We start from the raw sequence: 24,923 nt of genomic DNA, 5'->3' as shown, positions 1-24,923 counted from the left end.
AATTTTTTCCTCTGTTCTTGTGTCTTTTTGTTTGTCAAAGGATGACCTAATCTTTGCTTTATAACTTCAGTAGTTGGAAAAAAAATGGTTTAGCATTAGTGATTATGGTATATATCAAAATAAAAGTTCCATTTTTTGTAATGGGAGACTGCCATAAATTTCCTAAGTCTCTTATATGGATCCCATACCTTGCAATTTTAACAGGAATGTTCTGCGATGCAATATGACCCTAAAAAAAAGAAAGAAAGAAAGAAAGAAAAAAACAAAACAGTAAACACTAAATGGCAAATGAAATCTCCATGAAATCTCCTAAAATGTGAGTCATTCAGTGAATCAGTGAAAACCCACACAATCTACGGGAGCTGTACTACATACTCAATGAAAAATGGCTTTGGTTGGCCTGGAGAAATAACTTCCCAAATTACTACAGATGGAAAACTACCTCACTGTATCTTGCTGTCTACAAGTCTTTGTCTGGAACAGCCTAAGTTCATCTGCAGCATAACTCATGATAAAATACTTAGCCATATGGAATGAAGGTAGCCTGTTCCAGTGCTTTGTTGTGTAGACTGGTATGTGCTGTTTCCAAAGGGAAAAAAGCCCCTCATATGTCATTAAAGTCTGAGACCTTTGCAGTAATTTAGTTCAGAAGAATGCCTTTGTTTTAAAAGTTTTAACCATCACCTAGGCTCGAGGGAAAGTTTTAATTTGTAGCCCAAGCTTGTTGCTCTTTTTCTGACACAGATTATTTTTCATAGATCGTAGAATCATAGAATAGCCTAGGTTGGAAGGGCCCCTAAAGGTAGTGTGGTTCCAACCCCCCTGGTGTGAGCAGGGACACTTTTTGCTGGGTTTCAGGTTGCTCAGAACTCCACCCAGCCTGGCCCTAAAGACTTCCAGGGACGGGACATCCACAGCTTCCCTGGATATGTATATATATATGGCAAAACAGAAGTCAAATACCTAGACTAAATAATTTACCTAATTAAAATAAAAGTTTACTCTGTGTTACAGGAAAGAGTATGTCTATCTATATTCAGTTATTTATGTGCCCTGAGTTCTTCAGTAGTCAAGTATTCTTCAGTAGAGTGTATCTATATCATCCATTTGGAGCCACTTCCAGAGAGAATGTAGTTATGGAAAACCAGAATTCTGATTTTGCTGAAAATCTTCAAGTCATTAGTACAATTTTGTTCTCAGAATATTTTCACTTTGCAAATTACTATTTATACTACGTCCATGTCAGCATTCCAATCATGTCAAAACCCTATCCTGCAAGCCATGGTGCAAGCCTATGAAAACTCACAGTCTTTTCTTGGAAGCATTTAACAGACATTCTATCCACTTTAAATAGACTATGACATAGATGACTAATATTGAAGAATAATAGAGGAAGAAGAATGAACTCAAGAGAAGTAATAGTGTTGCTTCCTGCCTTTCTAAGTAATGTAATGTATTCCTGTGCTTTCCCATCTACATTGGATTTCTGAGAGGCATTTTAAAAAACTTTTATTCAATTTTCAGTCTTATATGAAGGGTGAGACAATGTAGATATTATGCCTCACGCCATCACAATCAGAAGCCAACTATTTTTTAATTACAATACATCATAAGCGTTTCTTGGCCTATTAGTCTTTGTCATTCCATGCTGTAAAATGCCTTAAAGCCAATCATCTAAAATCACCTTTTTTGGGTTCTATTACAGTGTATCTTTCATAACTTTATTTCTCCAAAGTATCTAGTCTTATTTGCAAGGCTTTAAAATTTTTTCTAACTCCATTTCTCTCTTAACAAAACTGTCCTATTCCAAGTCAGCATTTCTTATCTCCAAGTTCATATGCAAATGTTTAAACCGCACAAACGTCTGGTAAGGAGCATATAATCTGAAATACTTTTCTCTGAAATCAGAATATTCTGAGCTGGAAAGGACCCAGAAGGATCACCAGCTCTAAAGTGAATGCCCCATATAGGGATCAAACCTACGATCTCAGTATTGTTAGCACCATGCTCTAACCATACACCGTAGGATGTTTTGTTAGGAAGTACATTTTCCAGTGATTATCAAATCTTGTCTTATTGAGCTTAGCTGAAGCTGTCCATTTGGATGGTATTTTCTTTTTTTCCTTACTTTTCCCTCCATTGACTGTTAGTCCTTCTCCTATGGAAAATGAGGCCAGTCTTGTGCAAAAGGAATACTTGTACCTTGGGCATCATCTACTGCATCATTCTCTGTGGAATCAGGAATGTAACTTGTAAAGACACACGTGTCTATATTATATTTCTGTTTCAGTGCCAAGCTGAAACCATGCATTTTGTTTCTAAATAGTTATATAATGCATTCCTCCACAAAGTAAATTCAGAAAATTGTAACGGATCGATTGGTGATTGGTAAAGATCTAATACTAACCATATTCAAAAGAAAGTGAGACAACTTTGCCATTATTTATACTATAAAAACCATGTGTCTCTGGAGCTTTTAATAAAATAGGTCATTCTTTGGCTTGTCTGTTCTTGGTATCTGACTGTGATTACAAAGTGTATGAACTCTGGCTGAGTAAAATTTAGTTTCTTCAAACACAGTAGGTTTACAAATCTAATTGCAGTTAAAACAGGAGCTTGTCCTGAGTTCCACATTGTTCCAGCAGTAGCTTGGCTCAGGGAATGTCACTTAGAATTTTCGTGGCATTTCAGGGCACTAGTAAATCTTTCTCATTCCACCAAAAATATGCTATGAGAAAGAAAGAACTCTAGCAGATAGCTAAAAACTTAGCTTAAGGAATCTCACACAGCTAGGCCACTGTTGGAGGATAGGATGCTCACAATGATCTCTGGGTAACAACCATACCATGCTCATATGTCTGTTGGAGAAGAGTTGGACCTACTCATTTGGTAGCCCAGTTTTAGCTAGAAATTATGTTATCAAGTAAATTTCCAAGCCTGACCCTTACTCTTCCAAAGAAAGTACATTAGTTGGCTCACAGAATTAGTTCCTGAAGGAGTTTTTCATTCAAAAGGGCAAGGTTGGTATTTCCTCTGTAACTTGAGACTGCAGCACTGTACATGCTAAACAGATAGCTGCTGGGAAAGAGATCTGAAGTTTTAGTATGAGAAAGTTAACTGACCCTGTATTGTTCTATAGTTTATGTCTTTCTAGTATCATATTGTAAAGATTTCATATTCAAGGGCAATAATATATAAAATTTTAAAAACCTATTGAAGTTATTACTGAGGAAAACAACCACAACAACCAACCAACGAAGCAAACAAGTCCCAACAACAAGAACAACAAAAAAATCAGTTTCCCGGTATGTCTAGGTCTCAGATGTCTATTATGGAACAGATTTCATTTCCTTTGGTATGAGCTCAAAAGCAGACCAAGGACAGTAGTGGAAGCATCATTTGTAGCATTGTGATGGGAAGCTATAGAAAGTTGTAAGCATAAGCTCTTCAATTTTGTTTTTACTCCCACTAAGCCTTCTGCAGACTTTTATTTCTTCCAGTGTCAAGGAGGGGAGTTCACCTATGTTCTCTCACAAATTACCACATTGTGTGGGATGATCTACTTTCTCAGACTAATTTCAGGAAACTAATGTATCATTGGTGAGCTAATTTTCATATATTAGGATAAAGAAGCTTATATTATGCAAAAGAAATACCAAACACTGTAGCGATAAAAAAATTAAACCTGTCAAACAGCGTGCCAGTTTACTAGATGCATCGATTTTAACAACTGCATCAGCTTATCATGCTGGCTGCTGGCAGCTGCTCTGCTGTGCCTGTTTCCTCTGACACTAGTGGCACAGTTTCTCTTCTGCTTCTGAATATTACCTACTCTAATAGCCCTGATTAGAGAAGATAAGGAAGCACTTGCTCAATACAGTTATGCCAGAGTGTTTAAGTAGTATACTAATCACAGAAATGGATTTGGACTACATCTTGCTTCTCTGTGGCCTGAGGGCATAGTTTCTATGGCAGTTAAAGTGCTGACTGTGTATGCAATTAATAATGATTAGTCAGAGAGAAGAATTTGTACTGCTAAATTGCATTTTGACAGAATCAATTCCAAGAGAGAACTATCCACTTGTATCTCTTCAAAATCAATTGATTATAAAAGCTGGTTAAATTCTTACAAATTCCACCATCTCAGTGAAATAGAGTTAAATTCTGAGTTAAACTGAAAAATTGGTATTGGGAAATAAGGTTCTGTAGTGTTTACTTCTTTGTCCGCCATGCAAATTTGCATTTCTTCTTTAATAAAAATAGTATCGTGCTCCAAAAATTTTCTCCCTTTTCCTCTCAGATCAGGTAGTCTGCATCAGGCACTCCTGTTTTTTGTCTGGCAATAGGCCTCTGAGATGGCATATCTCAGTACAGGAAAGAAAGTTGCCTGTGGCTAAATGTCATATGGTTTGAAGTTCCTCTTTGAACCAGAGGATTACTTCTTATTTGTACAACTATGCTGATGCATATGTAATTATATATACTAAGCTGTAAATGACAGTAAAGTGATCCCAACAGAGACTGTCATCATTAAATTGAAGCATTTCTGAAATCATGATAGGTCTAAAGAGCACTCAACTGTTCTTTAATATTCCATTTTAAAATAGAAAATATACCTTTGATGATGTTACTTTTCATTCAGACTGAACAGCTCTCATAATCTGCTGATTTTGAAACATAATATTAGAAAAATTAGATTTTAGTTAAATAGTTGATTGATCGTCTGTCATCTTACGTTTGCTCAGCTGTGCTTACAATGGGAAAAGACAAAACTGGTAGGTAGGCCTGAAGAAGCACGAACAATCACAACCAGAAACCCATTCTTTGAAAAATTGGAATATCCCCAGAAATCATTTGTATTGTCATTAATAGAAAAGGGCCGAAAGTTCAGGGCGAGGAAGACTCACCTTACTTTCTCCTTTTAGGACCCCTCCTCACAAAAATGACCCCAGACTTAATTTAGGAAGCCATTTACGCATGCTTAATAGCCATCCAAGCTAATTATCATAGGAAGCAGCGAATGGGAGGGGCTGGTATTATGAATATGTATTTGTCTGAACCTTTTGTCAATAAATAGACTCTGTGATCAACTGTGATTTTGCAGTGTGTATTAGGGGGCTACCCCATGGTGCTGCCCAGCGCTGAATAAACATTCACTTTCTAACTTTAAATTGTTAGAGAGTCTTTTGTCCGTCATAGTTGAGTATCGGTATTAGACCAATACTCATATTTTGGTAAATCATTTTCACTTCCTGTGTCATAAGTCAGAAAAAAAAAAAATTACCCTAAGTAAAGTAAAGAATAGTAGTGTAATTCATTGTGTTTGACAAAATTATTTCTTATCTTAATGGAAACTGGTATAGATTCTGCTTTTTTCAGTGTCTTGTAACACTAAGCACTGGAAATTTACATTGTCTTTGATAGAGAAAAAGCTCAAATCCAAATTTTTCCAAACCAAGGTGCCTTCCTGCTGACACCAACAGACAGCCAGCAGAGCAACTTGAGTCTTTGCTTTTGAGAACCAACAGGGTTTCTGAATGGAGTTATTAGAACAGAATGAACAAAGTGTCATATTCTAAGAAAGGGAACACATGCAGGCAATTTACATGCAGGCTGGACAATGTGTTTGAGATGGGCTTCAAGGGGCAGCACCTTGAGGGTGGGATCAAAAATAGCAATGCTCACACCATTGCATCCAATTAGGGAATAGACTGGGCCAACCAGAGCAGTGACAAATGATCCATAGCTGCCTTCAAAGGTAAGAACCAAAAGATCAGCCACCTCAAGGGGTGGGTGGTGTATGTGTGGTTGAGGTAATTCTTCTGCACCCCTCCTGGGAGACCTGCATGGCCAGTTACTTCCCTGGAATGCTTGTAGACCAATGCATGCAGCACAGGGAATAAGAAAGCCTTCTATTATGTTGTAATGCTTGGCTAGGCAGATGAGGGGAGAGCAGTGGATGTTGTCTGTCTGGATTTCTGCAAGGCTTTTTAATATTGTCTCCTGTAACATTCTCACAGGAAGCTCAGGAAGCATGGGTTGGTGAGTGGACAATGGGGTGGGTTGAGAATTGACTGGCAGAGCTCAGGTGGTTGTGATCAGCAGTGCAGAGTGCAACTGGAGGCCCCTGTAGTCAGTGGTGCTACCCAGGGGTCAGTAGTGGGTCCAGTCTTGTTATTGATCAGTGTCCTGAATGAAGGGACAAGTTGGAGGATGGCACAGGACTGGGAGGAGTGGCTGATACACCAGGAGACTGTGTGAGACCTGGACAGGCTGGAGAGATGAGTGGAGAGGTGCCTGATGAAGTTCAACAAAGGGAAATGCAGGGTCCTGCAGCTGGGGAAGAATAAACTGATGCACCACTACAGGCTGAGGACCAGCCTGGCAATCACAGGATGTTCCAGCAGAACGTAAATAGGTCAGCTAAACTGGTAACATGTCTTGGCCAGCTCTGGGTGCAATTTGTCCTATCTGTCCATACACATCCATTAGTGAAAACACTGATCACATAAGGCATTGTTTCTATTCTAACAAAAGTGGCTTTATGCTTCATTCTATGAGAAATACTTGATTTCTCCTAGTAAAAATCTCTATTTTCCATTAAAAAAAATTAAATATCTGCAAAAGACCACATTGTGTCCAGACAGATCAAAGACAATACATTTATTAAACTTTGAGAAAAACAAACAAAACACTAACATAGAGAAAGTTAAATAGAAACTGAAAGACACATCTTCTGACCGGCATATCATGGCTTGTGTGACCAGTAAAGTACCAAAATGACATTCTGAGTTTGACTGAGGTATTTAACTATTTTTGGCAATAGAAACAGAGTAAGAAACTTCTTTCAAACACACACGTAGGCATTACTTGCATTAATGTCTATCATCTATGAAATTTTATATGAAACTAAATAATGTAGCTGTTAGAAAATTATAGCAGCAAATTAGCAGAAAATCTAATGCACATTTACCATAAAGTACGTGCTAAACTTAAAAATCCCACCCAGTAGTTGGGCCCAGTTGTGTAGCACTTGGTCACAAAAAGAACATCAGTGAGTTCAGTTGGAGATATCACAAGCAAGACCTGAATTTGCTGCACATCATACACTTCCGTTCAGGTCAAAGTAAAGAAATGAATGTTCCTATTTGCTTTCTAAGAAGAACCCTGCTGTGATGAAACCATGGCTTAGGAAGGTAACTCCTGAAACAGTAACAGTTAATTGCAGAGCTCTATCAGGTTCTTAGCATAGGCAAGAACAAAGAGAGCTTCCCCACTGAGTTTCAGTTTTCTCTCCTTTCCTTCTGAAAGTCTGCCTAACACGGTCAGAGGAGATGTTGTTAGGCTGCAAAAACGAAAACCACGTTTGAACAATACTGCGCTTGATCCCCTTGTTCCACTAAAGTATTTTAATCCTGTTATATCTCTAAAAATTAACAGCTGGCTAACTTCTGAAGTCCTCAATTTATTTTTTTTAATAGAGACTTTATATGGCACAGACTAATAAATGTAGTGATACCTTTGGCTCTGGAAGGGCTTCAGAAGTTGGTCAAATATGAAGATACTATGCTGCTAAGTTATCAGAGCTTATTCACGTGTTCTCAAAAATTTTCAGTGAAAGTTTAGATGCACAGTGTTTAATACTGTGGACAAGATTTTTCTTATAAAAAGTATATTATTATTATTAGTATTAACAAGAATCTGATGAAGAACAGAATAATTTGCCCAAGTATGCTTTATATTTTAAAATTTTACACAGAACTTTAAATTGCATGTATATTTCTATACTAGTTACTGTAAGAAAGTAATAGAATCAGTTACTTTTGAGTTCCTACAATATTTCAAAATCTTTCTATAGATTTCTTTGGAGGTATAAAATGGCTCTGTAAAAATCTATTTTTTCTTTTAGCTGTGAACAAGATTTTAATTTAAAAACCAGCAAATTCCTTTTTAGGACTGCAGCAATTACATTACTTAAATGGGTCATCATAATTGAACTACAGTATTTAGTGTAATAGAAAACATTATGGTTTTATGACCAAAGTATTAAAATATATTTTACCAATTTATATAAGTCAAAATAGATGTGTTATTTAGTCAAGCTTTGTGTTTTCACCTGTATGATCAGTTCCCAATTATTGATATAAAGATCTCTGCCAACAGCAGGTTTTTCTAAATTCTAACACTTTAAACCACCTGATTTTTAGCTTTATCAAAATGCACAATTTACTGTACATGAAACAGTAATTTCAATGTTTAATTTCACAAAAATCAACACCTACAAGAACAAGACAAAACAGCCTCAAGACAAATTCATAGGTAATATTTACAGAACACAGTAGGAATATTTTGATGTATATTTTATGCTGCAACATTTCAGATAAAATTATAGGAACCACGAGAAACGTTTAGACTTCATTTTGATGGTTTCAGCATACAAGCCCAAAACTGACTCTCTGCTGTGAAACACTACACACACCTAGTGAAAAAAGAGCTATGGCATGATTTTGTTCAGCTGGTCTGTGCTCACGTAGCCACAAGACACATTGAATTCCTTGTCTGGCACCGGCAGCGCGGTGGCATTGAGCACGAGGCCCTGTGGAGACTGAACGATGTGGATGGATGTATAGTCTGCAACAGGCGTCTCTGAACTCGGGGGTGCTGCTGTTGGAGCTCCAAAGTTGGCAACAGTAGTGGTAAGGCTCTCTGTGGTGAAGTAGCCATCTTCATTATAGACTTGCTCCTGAACGTGTGGCTCATTCTCTTCGTGGGAAGTCACAGCAATGCATTTTTTCACATCTGCCTCACAGAAGTAGGTGTTGTCCACAGTGAAGTTTTGTTCTGTGCAGCCTTCATGCTGTGCTCTGCCCAGCTTGGATTTCTGCCCTGGTGAAAGTACAACCCTGCCTGCTGGAGTAATATCACTCACTTGAGCGTAGAAGTCATTACTTGTCAGTGAATTCTGGTTGCTTATCTGGGTATGGACTGACGGGCGAGGTGACTCAACGCTGTCTCCAAAAGGTGCCCACAGGAGGCTGTTTTCAGATGGGGTATTCCTGTGCCAGCTTTGAGGGTCTGTGCTGGCAAGTGACTCATCATTATCTTGTCTGTCAAGGCACAAGAGATCCTCTTCTTTTTCAGTAGCCTTTTTGAACTGATCACTATCAGAGGTGGCATCACACGTGTCGCTTGCACTGAAGTCTGTCTCTGGAATATCTGGTTCACAACAACTGGCCCGTCCAGAATCATCATCCTTCACTCCCAAGCAATTGTGAGATTTCAGATGATCTTCACTCAGGAGCCTGTCAGTGTCTGAGGCTCTGTTCTTTTCATCAGGGTCTTCTATGTCCAACTCAATAAACTCAACCCACAAGTCATCACTGTATAGCTGTGTCTTGTAGCTGTCATGGCAGGCTAAGATGGAATTCACTTCATCTAGCTTTCCTTTCTACAAAACAGATGAAAAAGCATTTTATAAAGAAAGTAATAGAAATTCTTGTCCTTATGACAAATGACAAATTCTTGTCATCTTATGTAAAGATGACTATAGTTATGTAATAATTGCAAAGGAATTCAAAATTATTTTATGCAAACTAATTCTATGGCAACTCCCCAAAGGTCAGAATTTACTTCTACAATATTTTTCTGCCTGGGACAACACTTGTCATCTGCTACTACTACAAAAATTTTCACTGTAGATTTTAGTCTAGTATTACCTTCAAAAGATCTGGGTCAATCCCTTTGATCTTTGGAACTGGCACTGGAGGAAAAATAAGCATTTTTAACCTGGGGAAAAAAAAAAGGCTTTTATTGGCAGTGGGTTTTTTGAGGATATTAGAAAGAAGACAGGATTACATTGCATTTATATTTAATTACTTCAAAACCTAAATGTTTGAAAATAAAATTTCAAATACTTCTAACAAAAAGAAGTAATGTTTTGTCTCATTACAAATTAAGAAACAAGTTTTCTGCAAGTTTCCTTTATGATATCACCTAAATTGATGTGGCAATCCATTTTGGAGCCTGGTCTTTGACAATTCAATGCTGTATAGAAAGAGAGTAAATTCCTAGAGCTCTGCCAATAGATTCCCTTTTTACATACTTTTGAATGGAATCTGATACAAACCTCAGTATGTGGTGACTTTTCCAAAATTTTTTCAGGAACAGAGTAGCCTTGCATATGCCCAATAAATTTAAATAGGGGGACAGAAAATGGGAATTGGTGGAAAGAGTGAATTATTTAGAAATAATAAATAAAACTGAAAAACATCTGCAAGAACTTAGGCTAGTATTTTGCTATCTCTGTGCCAGTTCTTCTTTTTGAAATTTTAGTGCAACAAATAATATATAATTAAGGCAGGGGTTTACTCTTGTAGAGAAAGGTCTAGGAACTTGCTTGAGCATTTGCAGGCTGTGGAAATATATATTATTTTAATCCTTCATAAAGTGCATTTGTAAGTTTTTAGGGGACCAAAAAACTCAAAATCAAACCACACCACCCCCTCTGCCCCCTAATTATAACAGAAGTATGATTTTCCCTTAATAGTAATCCAACAGTTAGCTGGTCATGACTATCTCTTCCATTTTACCTCCCTGCTTCTTTTGCAAACAGATAAACACAAGGAAAATTCAAAATTCTCTTTATAAAGAGTTAATTGCCTATTTTAGAAAGTAAGGTGTGGGAAATGGTAGATAAAAATCCAGGTATTAGTTTTGCTGCCTTTTTAGTGACCTTGGTGAGGTCCAGAAAGGGTCACAGAAGTCTTAAAGAGTGCCTAGAAAGAAATTTAGGCACCTTCGGCTTAACCATGGCATGTCCAAATTCCTCAGATATTTCTGCTTTCGAGCAGATTTTCAGTGTTCTGCCCAGCCAGCCTAATGAGAGCCAGAAATCCAGTAATTTTCCACCTAAACCCTGGAGAGGCAGGGTAAACTGGTTGGGCTATCAGGGTTAGGATTTGTTTTTCAGTTGAATCCACAAATTAGATATTCTGACAGGACTGGGCATGGGCTTCCAGTGAAACAAAGAATTTTACCACTCACTGCCTGGAGAAGATATTTGGGAGGGAGCAGCCTCTGCTCCTTTCTTAGCCTAGCATAATTCATCCCCCAACTCTAATGACCTAAACCTATGGCATCTGTCCTAGAGAGACTCGTTCAGAGCCTATGAGATCAGAACTGAGGAAAATATGAATTGGTATCTTGTAGAATCAGGAGGAAACCAAGCCTGGATATTTTGCATTATGGAAAACCTATGCAGGCTGCTTCTCTGCAGAATACATTGCCATTCCACCACTAAATGCTGCAGTTTGAAGCAAAGGGCACAAGCCCGCAGTCCGGAAAAACTTTCCACATGAAGGTCTTCAGTGGAGAAAAGCTTCTTCCAGCATTCATGATTAGCATGGAATGTATTTATAAACTCTGATCAGAGATATCCAGAGCTACAGACCTCAGGATTTTCTGAGACTGAGCCACCCTTGCTCAGTGTGCTGACCTTAGCTCCCTGGTGCCACACGCACATTGCTCCATTCTGACACATCAAGCTTTTGTCATGAATTGTATGAGGAGCCTTGCTTTTAAATCTGGGATTGGGATGCTATTGCAGGGAATGGCAAATGAAATTAAACTCTGTCAAAGCACAGAGCTTGCTGAAATAAAAAATTATTGCTCAATGAAAAAAAATTTTTTAGATCTACTCCAAATGCACCATATTGTTTTAATTTCAGTATGTGGAATGAAATTACACCGTTTGATGGTATGTGCAAAACTACTCAGTGTTCATTATCAAAGTGTGCACACAAGACCACTAACAACACGAATGTGTGCACCAGGTCTTGACCATGGTGTTGCTCCATAGTATACAAAAGTACTCATATGACATCCAAGTTGAATTCCGCCAAAATCTATCCCTGAAAACATGCGTAAGGGGATTAATTAGTTTTAAGATCTGTCATTTTTATGTGTGTTTAATTCTTTCATTTGTGTATATGACACAATTTTTAAATTTTTACAAACAAACAATTCTGTGCTTTGTTTCATTTTATTCCTCTTATCTACAGGAGCTGCAATTTATCCAAAGAGACCAAATATTCCCCTGTGACTCAAGCTCTTTCCCTTGGCTCCAAGAAATAGAGTTTAGTGGAGTGGTCTAAGAACAAAATCAAATGCACACATATAGGTTTGTATGAAACTTTTAAATAGCAGGTGAATAAAAAATAGCATGTACAGAATTTGAGTGAGCTAAAAACCAGCCCCCTTCAAAGCCTAAGTAAATCAGTCATGTAAATTCTTCAGAATAAAATGTACTACAGTGAAATGAGATCAACATAATCAGATTCCCTGTGCTAAAGGCTCCATACATACTAATTCTTGTTATATGTAGTTTACAAGAACAGCCAAAAATGTTCGAAATGGTTCCTAGTCCCCCAAATTTGAAATAATTTATTTTTATTAATTTTTTTTTTTTTTTTTAGCTACAGATACATAAAATCCAACAAATAAAAAGTCTCTACCTTGGTTGTTTAGACAGCATGATTGAGATCACTGTTACAGCCAGCCCACACACTCCAAAGACAACAACTAAGAACCATGGAAACTCAACTTCTGAAACAACAAAACATGAACATATAAGCAGGAATCTCCATCACTGTCACATCTTTAATTTCAACCATGTCTTCTACCACCTGAGGATTCCAAAGTGGTAAAAAACTGATGAAAATTTTTGTTACTTAAATATGAAAGTTCTGTGTTCAGCAGAAATAAAAATGTGCTTTTGTTCTAGTTCTGGCCAGCACTTGGAGGTTCTGTGATACCACCTCATGACACTTCCAGGGGTGGACAAAGGGACTCCCTGGCTTCCAAGAAGAAGGGTGTGACTTTTGGTTGAAAAACGTGGTGGCATTATCTGATGTTGCTCGTTATCTCTATTATCTCTCACTCAGAGGGTCTGAACCACCCTCTCTTTTGTATACTTTCACTATTAATGTTGTTGCTTTTACCATTTGTTTTCTTATCACTTTGCTGTTTCATGTCTCAACCCATGATCATCACTTTTTGTGTCATCATTTCTCAACTCCTTCCCACTGGAGCAGAAAGGGGAAGGGGGGACTGAGTGAGGAGGGTGTAGTTTGGGAGAGTCTCAAGTGGCAGCACTGAAGTGGGAAGGATCATTCCTAATCCATGGTTGTTTTTGGTCTCAGCAGTTTCCACGAGTCCACTGAGACTCCTTGCTAAACCAGACTGATTTCATAAATCTAAATAAGGTTTTAATAAAGATAATGTCTGTAGCAAAACCAGCCATGAGGAACACTGCCTGCTTGGAGCATGGTATGTGTAGTCCTGAGGGCATATAATGCCACAGACCATGCTACTACTTGTTCATCCAAGCTGAAAGAACATTACCAATAGCACAGAAAATCACAAGCAAACTATTTTTCTCTCACAAGACTAAAGTATGGTGGTGTCAAAAAATATCACTTCTCTTTCTAAAGGTTGAACATTAATTATGTTGTGAACCAACTGAATGAAATGAAAAAAACCCGCCCCTTTTATCTACCTTGCAGGTGGCTACAAAGAATTTAGAAATTAGTTGAAAAATGCAATTTAGTAGAAATGAAAAACCATGCTGATAAATGAAATGTTTTATCTCTTAAATACTCTTAAATTAGAGCAATTCCATTATTCTTAATATGAGATTATAAATTACAAAGCATAGAGAATTTTTTTTCTAGCTTTAGTCTTATCTTTTTCTCATTTTTTCATAATTTTGAATTTCCTACAAAAATGTCACTCAATTTTTTTGGGCCAAGGAACACTGGATGGAAAGCTTTAGAACTTGATCATAAATGACCTTCCAGAGAAAAAACAAAATAAAAAATTCAGGTACGAGTTTGAGCCTTGTGTTCTCAGCTCTGATTTTCACCAGACACACTTTCAGGCATCAATAAAGCCCATAGGAATATGGATATGTGTGTGCTAAACAGATCTCTGTTTTAGTAACTAATGGTCACGACAGTGAGACCAGCAAATGTCCAGCTCCTTCAAGAAGTTAGATCATTGCATTAGAAAACTTTATATTATTAATACATGAAACTAAAGTTTAATTCTGCGTTCCTGAAAGTGATATACAAAAGAAGCAAAAATAAATTCTCAAATAAAATCAGTTCACGGCTGTTGTGTGAGGTGTATGGATTTGGATCACCTTGGAGAATCTGTGTTGCAGTGACTGAAGAGAAATGACTGTAGGATGGCCTTAGATTTTCCTAGTATTTTAATTTCATTCATTGAAAACCTTGATCACTTAATGTGGATGAGTTAATAAAAAAAAATCTACATGTACAGAACATTAACTATTCCTATAAATTAGAAATGAGAACTAATAATAGGAAGAGTTAAAAAGGAGAATCTAGCAAGATTTTGAAAGAGTTACAGGTTGTTTTATGTAACATCTTCACTAATACCCTGGGAAATGATGTGAAGCAGCTTGTTAAAATTTCTTGCTGAAACCCTCATATTTTGAAGACTTAATTTAGTAATTCATACCCAAGAGCACTTCTGGAAAAGGCACTATCTCATTCCTTCAACAGAAAAAATGTGATTCTCAATGGTTGCTTCTTCTTCTTCAGTCTTTAAAAGCACTTTAAAAGCAAGAATGAGTAAAACACTCACTGTCCTTGATAGTATATCAGGATAATCAGAAAAGCACAGAATTCTGGGAAAAAGCCTTAGCCAACACTATCACAAGAAATCACAATTCTTCTCTTCTGAACTGAAGTGCTCATTTTAGATGCTCATTTTAGATGATGAAGTATAAGATTTAATTCTGGTTTAGACTCTATGAGATGTGCAATAGTAGTTTCTAATTCTTAAAGCTATTTGTATTTTTGCTCTCTGATGATCTGTGAAACATTCTTCTGAGTTTACTTCTGAACTTGTATATGGAACTTGAACATTCTCAATCTCTCCATATGATTCTCATGTAGTAGGCTGATTACCTATGTATTCAACTATACAACATGGTTAAACCACCCTCCCCCCATCACTGAAAAGACAAGAATCAGTTGTAAAAACACTTTGCTTATTTACCTTCTGTACAATGATCACATCCAATGCCTATTTGAGAAAATGATACATAGAGGATTTCACTGAACTCCCCAAATTTTTCAGAAGTTCGCTGTCTTGATCGGATTCGTATCTCATAATCTCTTGCTGTCTTCAGAGAGTACAGTGGAGCCATTGTTGAAAGCCTGGGTTTCAACTGGAAAGACAGAAGGATTGTGATTTATTTGTTTGAGTTGTACTGGAAATTTTACACTGCTGCTTGATTTCAGAAATAAAAATTTGAAGGCATTTTTGCTACTAGGAATTTTAAGGATACCACAAGAAGAGTTCAGAGAACATTCACACCATTTACCATCAACTTAGTAGTCATCAAGCATTTCTGTTATTCAGGGGACCAAAAGCAGAGAATCCAAGCTCCATAGATACAGTCAGTGAAGAAAGGCAGCTTCCCTTGTTACATGCCATAAGCAGGTGGTGTGAACATCTTTCACTAGTCTTTCAAGTTGTAAATCCTTTTTATTATAACACAACATTACTGATTGCAGAATGCCAAAAATGCTGTTAAAATAACATGGGAGCTCTACAACTACTGCAATCTCCACTACAGATTTAATGTCTATAACAAAACATATTGCATGTTACAAATGTTTTGATTTGGAGAATGATGTATAGGTCCCCAAAATCTTCAGCTATATACAAAATGTGATAATGGAGACTGTGTGAGAGCTGGCATCAGACTGTTGGTCTTTGACACTTCTATATTAGCTGAAACATACTTAGATACTGCTGAATATCATTGGAGGTCTAAAAATTTCTGCCTTTTTCTATTACACCTCTAAGAATATTTGTTTTAATTCCAGTAGCCCTACAAAAGTATACAAAAACAAGGAAAAAGTGCTCAAAATAGAAACCCATGTGGCAGATACTATATTCTAGTTTTACTGCAGAATGAAGGATTATATCAGAAAAATTATAATTTAATAATCTACTGCTTTTAACACTTTAGTAATCAATATTTTCTCTTTCTTCAATTTAGAAGTTGTTTATTTTCAATTAGAAAATATATTGAAATATTATCAAGGCTATGCATGAAAAAGCAATCAATCATCCTGAGGCATAGAGAAAAATTACAAACAAGACTCAGTAAGGGGGAATTTTGTACATATAACTAATAAAAAATTAATTTATTAACTAATTAATTAATTAATTAACTAAGCATTATGGTATATTTAAGCAGTCAAGGATTATCCTTTGTGCAAAAAACTAGTAATAACTAGACATGTATAACTTGACAATGTATAACCAGACATTTCTGTCTTAATGTGCTTCAACACTCGTTAGGGAAGGCATTTGTAGCAAGGAACTGAAGAATGAAATTGTAGCATTGCTCCAATGTATTAGATTTTGGAGTTTAAGAAAACAATAGATAAATATTTTAGCCTTGAAAAAACTTGCATATATCTGACTCTTTCTACATTTACTAATCTAACACAGGTGTTTCTGAGTTTTTTATTATCCTGCCTGTCCACTACCTTAACACATAAAGTTACAATGTTAGCTGGAAAATGTGAGAAAGAAAGCTAGGCATATTTTTTAAGAATTAAGACATTGTCTAATTAGCAATTACAAACATCTTTTTCATAGTGTTAGGGATAGAACAAGCCTGCACTGCACTATGACTAATGTATAATAAATATTTGTTCCATACCTCCTTCCATTTTGTCTCATTAACTTCTTTATACTGCAATTCATACTCCAGAGTAATCCATCCCTTCCGAACATCTGCTGTTGGTGGTGGATCCCATCTTACCTGGATATCTCCATAGATCCCAGTCTGACTAGTATTCAGCAGAGTCCAGTTAAGGTGGACAGGGGGATCAGGTAGGACTGTTTAAACAGAGTATTTGGAATAAAACAGCCAGTTTTTAATGTGAAATGACCATTCTTACTACACACTGATAAATTATTTCAGGACTCAAAAAGTATATTAACCATGTATTTTCTGACTGAAATCTAATATAGTGCCATGTCAAAGTCATTGCAAATTAGGTAACAAGAAGGCACCTTGACAATTGGCAGTAGACATGTTCTGCACAAATCTCACCCAAGCAACTAATAAATAAGATTAAGAATGTATTCCTGACTGAATTACATTTCTGAATAGCAGATTATAAAACACTAGATATAAACAATTATCCATCAAAATTTAAATCTAGAGTTCTGACTAGAAATAAAAACAGTAATCGGAGTAACAGACAAATATTTAGTAGCTATTGTAGAAATACACTGAAAATTTTTGGTAATTGAAAAACTAGTCTAAATTTGCTCAGTTGAAAAAAAGAGAACATTGGGCATTCTAATCACCTGTAGGAATAAATTATCTGGATATGCAGGTACACTACCACTCTGAACAAGCAATAACATTTGTAAAGTCCCAGGCAGTAACAATTTATATTGTCACAAATATAAAGCCTAGCTTGGAAACACTAGACATCCGGATCCTTTAGATTACAATTGATTCAGGAGCAAAACAGTGTTTGGCTTCCAGAGTTTTGCAGAATCAAGGTTTTAATGCCAACTTTGCAGGAGATATAGCATCCACTAGAAAGGACTCAAAGCGATAGCAAAGATAAGCTCATTTAAGCATGCACACATTTGAGAGACCACTGCTATTTAGAAAAATAAATCACTTGTTTTTTTTAATCTTTTAAGTTTTCTTCCTATCTAGGCAATATTTTCTGGTGTGGATCACATTGTGGTGTTAGAAAATCAAATCCCTTCCTACATACAGTAAATTCATGAATAGAAGCCGCACTGAGTATAAGCCACATCTCTGGGTATTGGCAAATATTTCGTTTTTCGTCCATAAATAAGCCGCACCCGAGTATAAGCCGCTCTGTCGTTCACAGCGAGGACCCGTGTACAACAAAGTTGCCAAACAGTAACAGAATCGCAGCAGGGCGGGGTTTACTGGCTTGGCTCGGGCTGTGCAGGCTTGGCCCACTTGGGGCTGCTGACGGGACCAGGTAGCCCAGCCCGGCACTGCTGCTCGGCGGGGCCACTGGGGGCCGGCCGCCGCTGCCTCTGGGCTCGCTCGCCCTGGCCCGGCGCTGCCCTGTGGTGGCAGGCAGGGACGGAGCCCCCACCGCTCCCGCGGCGGCGGCAGTGGGCAGGGACAGAGCACCTCGCTGCCTCCCCAAGCCGCGGCAATGGCGGCGCAGGGCCCCCGCCTTCCCCCCGAGCCGCGGTAATGGCGGCGCGGGGCCTCCCCGTCTCTCCCCCAGGCTGCGGCAGAGGAGGGAAGGAGAGAGCTCTCCCTCCTCTCTCCCCACCCCCCGTGCTGCTTGCAGGGAGCCAGGCTCCACCCACGGTGCAACAGAGTAGCAATTTGTAACAATCGTGAAATGCGGGCTTTGCAGCTGCACGGCTTGGCACTCTGCCTGGCACTTCTGAGGTTGTAAATGTCAGAAAATTATTCACATATTAGCCGCATTTCCGGTTTGGGAGCCAAATCTTAGTCAAATTGGTGCGGCTTGTATTCGTGAAATTACTGTATAATATATTTTAGATACTAACTTTTCTGATAGGCAATATTTAAATACAGCCTAAGTGATACTAAAGCTTATAGAGGTATAGATACATAATGGAAACATACCTATTTCATCAACACTGAAACACTTTTTATCATGTATTTCATTTTTACTGGCAAGCTGGACACAATATGGTGTCCACACAGAGGTGTAGGAGGCGTTGAAGTAACAGCTATTGTGTCCTGAAGTGATATAATCAGGGCATTCTTTCCAGTCTTCCTCATTACTAAAATGACAACAAAAATGCAACATTTGTGTGAGAGAGATTTATAGACCTTATAAAGTACAAATTACAAGACACAGTGCTGATAAGCTGTAAAACTTATGAAAGGGATGAAACCATGTCAATATTGATGGTGATTTACAATGAAACCACTATTGAAGAAACCCTCATAACTGAGTTTAGGTACTCATGTACTTATAGTGGCCTGGAAAATAGCTGAACTTTAAGGTGTCTGCTAACCCAAACCATTTTATGATTCTGTTATTCCATGACTGTGATTTCTGAGATGTCTCAGAGGAACTAAGAAAGCCAGCCTTGCCATTAGGCTTAAATATGCTACACAAAGGCATCGTTACCATCATCAAAAAGCATCTGTAGATCAAAAAGATCAAAACCTGGTCATTAGAGGGAACAGAAATTCATGTACTCCTGCTCCTGTGAACAAAAGGCCTATTTCCTTAATAGCCTTTACTGGTGATGTCTGTGTCCTTTTTCAGGCTAATCATTGTAGCAACCTGAAATTTAAAAAAGCTTAAAGTGGAGCTGAGTCATAATTGAACAGGACTCAATGAAACATTATCCCAGTATCAGAGCAGCCTTTTCCCCTGGACTGTACATTCAGACTTTATCACAGCAATTGATCAATGGGGACTTCATAAAACTTTAATAAAAACTTGAAAGGGGCTGTATCCAACCTCCACATCTGTGCACTCAGTGTTTCAGGTTAGACAGATAAAGAACAAACTGAAGTTGCCTATTAAAAAATCCTTACCCAAGCCATATAGTGTTCAGTTTTAGATTCTGCAACCTGGACCTAAATTTACTTAGAAGGTGTTCTTAATTATCTGCCAAATAATGCTTATTGTTGAAAATTGCTTAATAATTACCAATAAATTCTGATATTGTAAAAAAATGTACTTAAAACATGGTTTTATACCCTTAAAAACGATATGGCTCATATCACAGCAAAAAATTAACAGTAACAACCTAACTAGCATGGTAAAATAAATTACTTCTCTCGTTTCCTGTTTCAGCTTTTATTACCTCTTCTTATACAACAGCTGTAGTATTCTTGGAACAGTGAGGTTATAAAAATTTCCAGCAGTCCAAAAACATGAAAATGTCTCCATTTCAGGTGATCTGCATTTGCTGATTTGTGGCCGCTGCAAAAGGTCTGTCAGAAAAAAAAGCAGGGGACAGAAGGATACACATTAAACAAGTCCAAACCCCAGACTAATCTGCTATTTAAAGGAAACTCAGCACCTTTATTGAGTATTTAAATTTTCTTCCAATCCCTTGTGTACAAAGAGGTGAGATTTAAATTCCTATATGCATACATGTACACGACTATAGAAGCCAAATTTGCAAGATGAGTCAAGCTCTCTTTTTACCATGTAGAAGTGATAGTGTCACAGCCTGACATTCGGCATAAAGATTTGCCAGCCTTACAAGCTGTAACTGAATAGAATAGAAAAGCTTGTTTCAGATGGAAGGGACTCAAAGCGACGATCCAGTCCAATTGCCTGACCACTCTAGGGCTAACCAAAGTTTAAAGCCTGTTATTCAGGGCACTGCTCAAATACCTCTTAAACACTGGCAGACTTGGCATCCACCACTTCTCTAGGATACCCGTTCCAGGGTTTGACCACTTAAAGAAACTCATCCTAATGCCCAGTCCAAACCCCCCAGGTGTAGTTTTGAACCATTCCCATGTGTCCTGTCACTAGCCCTCTTATCAGCTTTGTTTCCCTCCTCAAGATGAAACCAAATCTTAAACTGCATGCAAAGAGGGAGGTCACACCAAGGCTGAGTACAGTGGGATCATTGCCTTTGGACCAGCTGGCTGTCCCCAGTTTGGTTAGCTCAGCACAGATGCACCTGAATTAGTGCTTCACCAGCTTTAAGGAAGGTGTGGTACTGCAGAGCTTCTACCAGACTCACCACAGCTTAGCACACACCCAGCTGAGGCATTTCACAATGCCTGCTCACACAGAAGCTACCTTGAGCTGACCTCAGGTATGTGTGCTCAATGCTGTGTGGACACAACTTTGTTCTGAGGGAGATAAGGGGACTTCTAAGCATGGGCGTGTCATGCCACGTGCCACTTCTGTATCCGTAATTTCTATTCTTAGTCAAAACCTCAACGATGAAAAGTCATAAAATGACTGCTACAATAAGTCAGCCACATCAACCCTTGTGAAAAATATAAAAACAAAAAGTTGCAGGTACTGCTTCTGCAGACTCACTGCTTCCAAAGTAAAGCCTTAACTTTTTCCTCCTTTTGAAGGTTCTAATTGCCAGTGTTCCCTATTTGACCTGGAAAGCTTTCAGAAGGAGATCAAATGCACATGGAAGTGTCTACTTTCTTCACATACTACCTGGGAAATATGATAATTTATTTAAGAAAATTTCTCCAAAATGCACTTAAGATGTAGGTGATAGTCAGGTGAAATGATGAGTGGTGAAATGATCCCTGAAAAGGGAATAATATGATGCCATTAGACCCTGCATGCAAAGTACGTTGCAAATGTCTTGGCAGTATCACAGCTGTGAGTATCAGAATTGAAATGTGTTAGTGAAAACCTGGAACAGATTTCCCAGAGAGGTGGTGGATGCCTCATCCAGGAAACATCCAAGACTAGGCTGGACAGGGCTCTGAGCATCCTGGTCTGGTTGAAGACATCCTGGGTGGTTGCACGAGGATTGGACTAGAGGATCTTTACAGGTCCCTTCCAACCCAAACCATTCTGTGATTCTGTAGTAATACTCAATACAAGATACTTACCTTCAAAATCAGAAAAAGATACAGTCATCCACAAGCACCATGCACTTCCTGCTACACAAGAGGATATTGTGGCATTCACGAACGCCGACTCCTTTATTTATAGCTCAGACAGACACAGCCACTCCATGCCTGAGCAATCTGTGTTTCCAGGGCTCAATGATTTTAATTGTGTATTTTATACTACACACTGCCAACATCAGGAAGTAACTAATACTATGTATTATGCATCATAAAACTTGAGTATTATGAATTTTGGTCTTGCTCATCCCATAAAATTGTCTGATTTTACACTCTGGACAATGAAAAAGGCCTGAGCTTATGTTTGCAAATAGATTTTACAAGGTGGTTAGATTGAACCTCTCTGCCTTCTCCTTCCCTCCCCAAGGCATTAAGAATTCATCTTGCCACCCCCTAAAATAACTGAAGTTTAACTGGAAAGATTTTTAAAAGCCTTTTTTTCCTTAGACAGCATGTTTTATTTCACTTAACTTTAAATAAGTTTCAGTTTAAAACTTAAACAAATTTTGAAATGAACTGTTGCTGCAAATGGAAAAAATTGCACTATTATTTTTCCAGAAAATATTTAAAACTTATTTAAAACTTAAAAATATTTACAAATATTTAAAATACTTAAACAAAACATTTTTACTATTCTATATTTGGTATGATATTCAGTGTTTGACAGCTATGGAAAAACTCCAAAATGCTTCTGGGATTTACCTTGATTTGAGCTTTTGCACAGTTTTATATCACTTGTCAAATAATTGACAAATAGTAAATATCTTTGTTAGAAACAGCATGTGATCACAAAACTTCAAATCATCATAACATAAATCCAAAATAAAATAGGATAAAAGATTCAAGAACAGTATTATAACTTTTTATAAGTGTGAGTGTTCCATCCAGTTTTCAAATTTGAATTTTCTTATTTAATTGAAAATCACATTATTAGATAAAAGCAAAACAAAGAAAAATAACTGTTTTAAAACAGATCAAGAAAAATGAATTAAATTTTCTGCCTTTACTTCAAAGATAGGAATAAAATTGCCTCAATTGCATAATTCCTACAATCAAGAAGACACATCTCTCCCTTCTTCTATAAACAGATAGGGTGCAAGGAAGTACATGTTATGGCTTTTCCTGTTTCTATCCTCAGTTACATGAAAATATAGGTTTTTTACTGCAACACATTAAGAATTTGAGAAAGTGATATATTGGAAAACTCTCCTAACTTAGAGTATTTCTGTTGATGTATTTATAGTTGTATTTATAGCTAGAACACACAGTATTTAAAGACCATGCAGACTATGTTCTCATCTGTAAGGGTAAATAAAGAAACACAGTTGCTTTTTCACATAATGAAATGAACTGAATCAAATAAAACTTCACTTAGATTTTGAGAGGTCCAACAGAATCTTAGATATAGGCTCTACAACGTCTTAAAAATTAATTCTCTGGAATTTACCAGCTTTATGCACACTTTCAAATTTACAAACTCTTTTAGGAAAACAGATTGTAACAGAAGCAGAAAGGCATCACTTACAATGGAGAGGATTAGCAATGCAGGATACAGATTAAGACTTGGTCTCTTACGTCCTAACTTCAGAGGAATGTACGCCCAAGTCTCTATTTTCCACTTCACCATGACAGGACTATTAATTCTTTCTCTCATAGATGTTCCTTCAACAGACATGATAATTTTTGAACACGGAGCATTTTTGTTTGGGATTCACAGTTCCTGGTTTAGTAGTTTATATGGACACATATATTTTTATTTTATGACTATTTGAAAGAAATATTATCTGATGATAAACATTTCCACTTTCTGTGCCAAGTTTCCAGCCTTCAAAACCGCAGATTTTGTGACTGAGTGAAGAAAACTTTAACATATTGACTTGTGTAAGGCTTGTGTAATTCCTGGGGTAGAGCTGATGAATTGTTTGTTTCCCACACAAGTCAATTATCAGCATTTTGCAGGACCTGGTGTAAGCTCCCTCTGAACAAACTGTCCCAGAATGTGGTAACTGTAAGCAAAACCTCAGCTGAATGCATTTAGGCATAAAGGCAGCAGGGTACTGAAAGTAAAGGCTGTCAACCAAGATTTTAAATAGACTAGAAGAGCAAAACAAAGAACAGCAAAATAAAGCATGGAAACACACTTGCTCGTTTCCTATCTAATCCAGTAAGTTCCAGTCAAACTGCCATTAATAAAACCACTTACTTTACTCAAGATAATGGCTTGAACAAGTATGCCATTTCAACAGGAAAAACCAGAAAAAAGTGTTAGAAAGGTACAGTAATTTCATGATTATAAGCCGCACCATTTTGACTAAAATTTTGGTCTGAACCCGGAGTGCGGCTTATAATCAGGTGCGGCTTATATATGGACAAAGAATGAAAAGTTGCTGTTTTAGTTTGGAGGACAGGTGTCTGCTGAGAAAGGCAGGAGCCTCTCTTTGAAATGGAGAATGTAAACCCCCTCCCTCCAAATTATGATAATTTTGAAATCAAGGGGCTTTCAGGCAAAGATATGGGAATTAGGAATAACAGTTCTTTACTAGGGAAATGAAAATAGAAATACAGTACTACAAAGAACAAACCCAAAACACTGACAGAGTCAGAGTACAATCTGACACCCTGTCCCATTAAATGGTGGCTGCATCCTCCTGCAGTGACAGATGTGATTCAGTTGGAGCAGTGCTCCTGCAGAAGGTGCAGTTTCTCTCTGGAGATCCAGTGGTGATTGTGGAGAAATCCGGTTTTCCTCTGGAGTCCAGTGGAGAAAGGGGCTCCCTTAGTGTCCCAAAGCCTCTGTTTTTATCTTGGTAAGAAATGTTGGGCTCTTCCCCCTGGCTGGAGCAACTTCCAATGGGATGCAGTAATTTTATCAGTCCCACAGTGGGACTCAATGGCCATTAGCAGAAAATGACTCGCTGGAGGAAGGATGGGGTGTGAAAAGATAAAGAACACTGCCCTGCCTGGTTTCAATGGATGGTCCATTAGCAGAATATCTCCCAGGGAGATAAGGATCACTGCCCCCACCCTCAACAGATGGTGATAGAATAGATACCTTTTATCACACTCTGTATTGTAACGTGCAGCTTATAATCAGGTGCAGCTTATGTATGGACAAAGAGTGAGAAGTTGCTGGCACCCGGAAGGGTGGCTTATACTCAGTGCGGTTTATAATAGTGAAATTACTGTAATTCTATTATAGATTGAATTTCCTTTCCTCTTTTCTTTTTCTTCTCCCTTCCCCTCCTTC

The 24,923-nt window shown here is 37.7% G+C and overlaps 1 protein-coding gene across 5 annotated transcripts in view; it reads right to left on the bottom strand.

Annotated features, from left to right (window-relative positions):
- Positions 1–6,638: 6,638 nt before the first annotated feature.
- Positions 6,639–24,923, bottom strand: part of GHR (growth hormone receptor) — a 122,410-nt gene continuing 104,125 nt past the window's right edge. For 4 of the 5 annotated variants that reach the window (XM_033086259.2, XM_033086258.2, XM_033086261.2 and 1 more), the window contains exons 4-10: positions 19,918–20,047; positions 18,716–18,876; positions 16,769–16,947; positions 15,085–15,256; positions 12,513–12,603; positions 9,717–9,786; positions 6,639–9,448 (exon numbers count right to left, since the gene is read on the bottom strand). In XM_033086259.2, the coding sequence (XP_032942150.1) occupies positions 8,495–9,448; positions 9,717–9,786; positions 12,513–12,603; positions 15,085–15,256; positions 16,769–16,947; positions 18,716–18,876; positions 19,918–20,047 (1,757 nt within the window). In that variant the 3' untranslated portion in view covers positions 6,639–8,494. The remainder of the gene's footprint in view (positions 9,449–9,716; positions 9,787–12,512; positions 12,604–15,084; positions 15,257–16,768; positions 16,948–18,715; positions 18,877–19,917; positions 20,048–24,923) is intronic. The other variant, XM_033086262.1, reaches the window with a different exon arrangement.

This window comes from Catharus ustulatus, chromosome Z (genome assembly GCF_009819885.2).
Source record: "Catharus ustulatus isolate bCatUst1 chromosome Z, bCatUst1.pri.v2, whole genome shotgun sequence".
Lineage (NCBI taxonomy): Eukaryota > Metazoa > Chordata > Aves > Passeriformes > Turdidae > Catharus > Catharus ustulatus.
Note: the sequence above shows the minus strand (reverse complement) of the source record. Positions and strands in the feature narration are given on the sequence as shown.